Raw genomic sequence first — 3,972 nt, forward strand, 5'->3', positions numbered from 1 at the left:
GCAGGCATGCACAAGTCTGTGCAAACTCCTATAGGTTTGAGTATGGGTTTTCATTGCCTTCTCCCGAGAAGGATTGTTCCCAAATCAATTTTATTAAACATGGGAGCAGCTCATAACTAGGTGTTATGATAGGCTCTGAAGATTTTGGTGGCTTTAGTCTTGTGCTCGTGGGTTTAGCATATTGATATATAGGAGTGGAATTCATAATGAAAAGAATAAAAGAATAAAAGATATAATGTACAAGGTTAAACTAGATTCGAAGTTAACTCAGCGACCGTTTCCCAAGCAACGGCGCTAGACAGCTTGTTAGTATATTTAATGCACACAGATAAATCTTCAAGCGCACGGATACCGCTATAGTTTTCACCTGGAAGTATTCCAAGTATCATATCCATAGGGAAACATGTGAGATTAACTACGTCTAAGTTAACCCAGAGTAGCAACAAGACTTAAGATAACATGAGTTAGAGGAGATCACAAAGGTCTTCTAGTCCTAACTTCTATAAGTTATGTCTTCTATTGTTCAACTGGAGATATTACTAAGGGAAACACAGGCAGAGTATGTTTCCTATAGTAACTAAATCCTGCTAGGCCTACAAACAGGAGGTGGACTACAAAGGATTCAATGAGGCTATAAGAGTCACCTTCGTGAGCTATCACCGATCTGGAATGTAGGGTACATCCACAAGTAACCTGGTCTAAGTACCATGCTTACACCTATAATTATGACTTTAACCTAGAGTGTCCTATAGATTAAAGCACTCAAAGAGTTGTGAACCTGATGAGCAATATAAACATGATGCTTACTTGAATTAGAAGTTGATTATGAGAGAATCCTCAGAAGCAAGCTCAAGTAGAACTTGACTCTGCCAGGGTACAAGCCATAGAGAGAGCACCAACAGGCCGGCACTTCCTCCAAACTCTTCCCTCACACTCTATCTCTCTATTTCTAATACAAGACTAGATCCTATGGAGGACTAATCTTCTCTTGATAGCTGGCTCTGATCCTAACGAGGAGAATATGAATTAGGGTTTTAGGATGGCTCTAGGGAGGGGGGTAGGGGCTGGTATATATAGGCTGGAGCATCAATTTTGGACCCTCAGATCAAACCAACTTGAATACATGGCGTAGATCCAATCTAGGAGGCGGTGGAGAACCGACATTCGAAGGAGGAGCTGACAGGTGGGGCCAACAGGCTGGCCAGCCTATAGGTGGGTCTGATGGACCCCACCTGGCAGCCACCTACCCTCTACTTCGGTGGTTTGCCTTCTGGAGTCTTCTAGAGTCTTCCCACGTCGGTTATGTTACGGAATTACGCGATTTCCTTTGACGAATAGGTCCCCCTTGGCGGTTTTCTAATTAAACCCTGCTGAAAACACAAATTCACCAAAACATGTGGAATTGATTAGTTTAAACCCCTAGACCTATGTTTGGTGATGGAATCAAGTATATATGTAGGTTATATTGATGGTTTACAATCGATGTTAACAACCATCAACAATGGACCAGCAGCTATGGCAGTCGAGGAGGAGCCGCTAAGACTGGCCATGGTGGGCGCAGGCGAGCAGTCTCCACCAACAGCAGCGCATTCACCTCCACCACAGTCCCTTGCGATGGCAGGACAGTGACACCGCCACTATAGTTCATTTCTCCACCCACCGACATCGACAAGTACGTGGACGCCTTCCACGATGGCGAGGAGGTCCAATTCAGACGGGTGGACAACATCATCGGTGAAGAGGGAGCTCTTGGGTTGGCCAGTCAGTTTCTCAATGACCTAGAGCTGCTCCTTGTCAGTGCAGAGGAGCCACCAACGTTCGTAGTGGCTGAACGTGAAGCCAATTAGCGCCGGGCGATGTTGGAAGAGATGAAGGCCATTAAGGACAACCAGGCCTAGGAGTTGGTTGAGCCACCGATGGGCTACAGACCGATTGGGTTGAAGTGGGTCTACAAGGTAAAGTAGGATGAGCGCGGCGCCATTGTCAAGTACAAGGCCTGGCTTGTTGCCCGTGGCTTCGTACAACATGAGGGAATCAACTTCGAGGAAGTCTTTGCTCTGGTGGCACGAATGGAATCCATTTGCTTGTTGTTGGCGATGGCAGCAGCAAAGGATTGGCACGTCCACCACCTCGATGTCAAGTCTGCGCTCCTCAATGTCGAGCTCATGGAGACGGTCTTTGTCAAGTAAGCTCCAAGCTTCGCCGTTAAGGGCGCTGAGCACAAGGTGCTCAAGCTGCGCAAGGCGCTCTATGGGTTGCGGCAGGCCCTTTGGGCGTGGAACGCCAAGCTTGATGCCACTTTAGCTTGGGTTCACCCGCTGTGCCACAGAGCATGCGCTCTACACACGGTGACAGGGGAAGGAGGAGCTCATCGGCGGTGTGTACATGGATGACTTGATTGTCATCGATGCGCGTGCGGAGGACATCGATCAGTTCAAGAGCGAGATGGCAGCTCGGTTCAAGATGAGCGATCTCAATGTGCTCTCCTACTACCTCGGCATTGACGTGAAGCAAGGGAAGGAGAGCATCTCCCTAGGCCAGCGTTCCTATGCGAAGAAGCTGCTGGAGCGCGGTGACATGGCGGACTGCAAGCCGAGCGCGACTCCAATGGAGGAGCGGCTGAAGCTGAGCAAGAACACCACCGTGGTGAAGGTGGACGTGACACGCTACCAGAGCATCGTCGGCGGGCTACGCTACCTCACCCATACCCGGTTGGACATCACGTTCGTGGTTGGGTACGTCAGCCGTTTCATGGAGGACTAGTATGAAGATCACTGGACAACGGTCATGAGGCTGCTGCGCTACATCAAGGGGTCGCTTGATCAAGCGATCATCTTCCCCAAGCGAGGCGGCAAAGGTGGGCTGAGGCTCACGGTCTTCAGCGAGGCACCTCCCAAGACCGAGGAACATGAGCCAGAGCTCACTATCTTCAGTGATGCAGACATGGCGGGCGACATTGATGGTCGACGGAGCACCTCCGATGTGCTTGTCTTCCTTGGAGCAGCCCCCATTGCTTGGTAGTCGCTGAAGCAGAAGATTCTGGCGCTGTCGATGTGTGAGGAGGAGTATGTCGCACCAACCACGGTGGCGTGCCAGGCTGTTTGGTTGCGCCGGCTACTGGGCGAGCTGACTGGCAAGGAAGCTCACTCGCCAGCTCTGATGGTGGACAATCAGCCCGCCATCGCCCTCTCCAAGAACCCTATCCTCCACGACCAGAGCAAGCACATCGACATCAAGTTCCACTTCCTTCGGGACTGTGTCGATGGAGGGCAGATCGTTATTGAGTTGTCGAGACCGGCAGACAGCTCGCTGACATCCTCGCCAAGTCACTCGGGCGTCTGTGGTTCATGGAGCTGAGGAAGATGATTGGCATGGATGAGGTCAAGGCTTTGGGTTAGCAGCAGGATTAGGAAAAGAATTGTAAGACACAATCTGATGCTGATCTCTCTCTCTTCGATTGCTGCACAACAGATTTGGCTATAGGTCAGTCTCTGCTGTCCTAGTTGTTGTAGCAGTAAAGCAATAGGCCACCACTAGTACATTAGTTGGTAGCTAATACATCAGCCATGTCTTGGTAGTGGGCAGAGGTAGGAATTGTACTGCTAGTACTAGGAGTAGTTATGGCTGTACTTAGCCATGCTCATGTGTACCTTATAGTTGGTACATGAGTTGTATATATTCTACCACTATCCAATGGAAAAAGGCAGTTCAGTTGCCACAAACCAAAAGAGCAGAGCTCTGGCTATACCTGTCATTGGGCAGGGTTTGGACAATTTTAGGCTTCACCAAATCCAAACCTAGCCAGCTGATCCCCATTCCCCCACCCTCCCCAATTGCACCCATGTTCATTTGCCCAAACCCGATGGATAATGGGGAAGCCAATGGATAAGCTCCATTGAACTCCTAAAGGCTGGTCACCGCCGCCGTGCAAAGAACGCGTCGTGCAGCCCCGGATGCCTGGATCGACGAGCA

At 49.9% G+C, this 3,972-nt stretch overlaps 1 protein-coding gene across 1 annotated transcript; it reads left to right on the forward strand.

Moving 5' to 3' along the window:
- The first annotated feature begins 2,096 nt into the window (after positions 1-2,096).
- LOC136507740 (uncharacterized mitochondrial protein AtMg00810-like) lies at positions 2,097-2,763 on the forward strand. The gene is made up of 2 exons (XM_066502366.1): positions 2,097-2,174; positions 2,356-2,763. The coding sequence occupies exons 1-2, from the start codon at positions 2,097-2,099 to the stop codon at positions 2,761-2,763; spliced, it is 486 nt and encodes a 161-aa protein (XP_066358463.1).
- Positions 2,764-3,972: the final 1,209 nt, after the last annotated feature.

The sequence above is a fragment of the Miscanthus floridulus genome, chromosome 15 (genome assembly GCF_019320115.1).
Source record: "Miscanthus floridulus cultivar M001 chromosome 15, ASM1932011v1, whole genome shotgun sequence".
Taxonomy (NCBI): Eukaryota; Viridiplantae; Streptophyta; class Magnoliopsida; order Poales; family Poaceae; genus Miscanthus; species Miscanthus floridulus.

Coding starts and splice junctions, on each gene's coding strand:
- LOC136507740 (XM_066502366.1), top strand. CDS start 2,097: ATGGCAGCAGCAAAGGATTGGCACGTCCACCACCTCGATGTCAAGTCT. Junction 2,175..2,355: donor ATGTCGAGCTCATGGAGACG/GTCTTTGTCAAG, acceptor ACACGGTGACAG/GGGAAGGAGGAGCTCATCGG.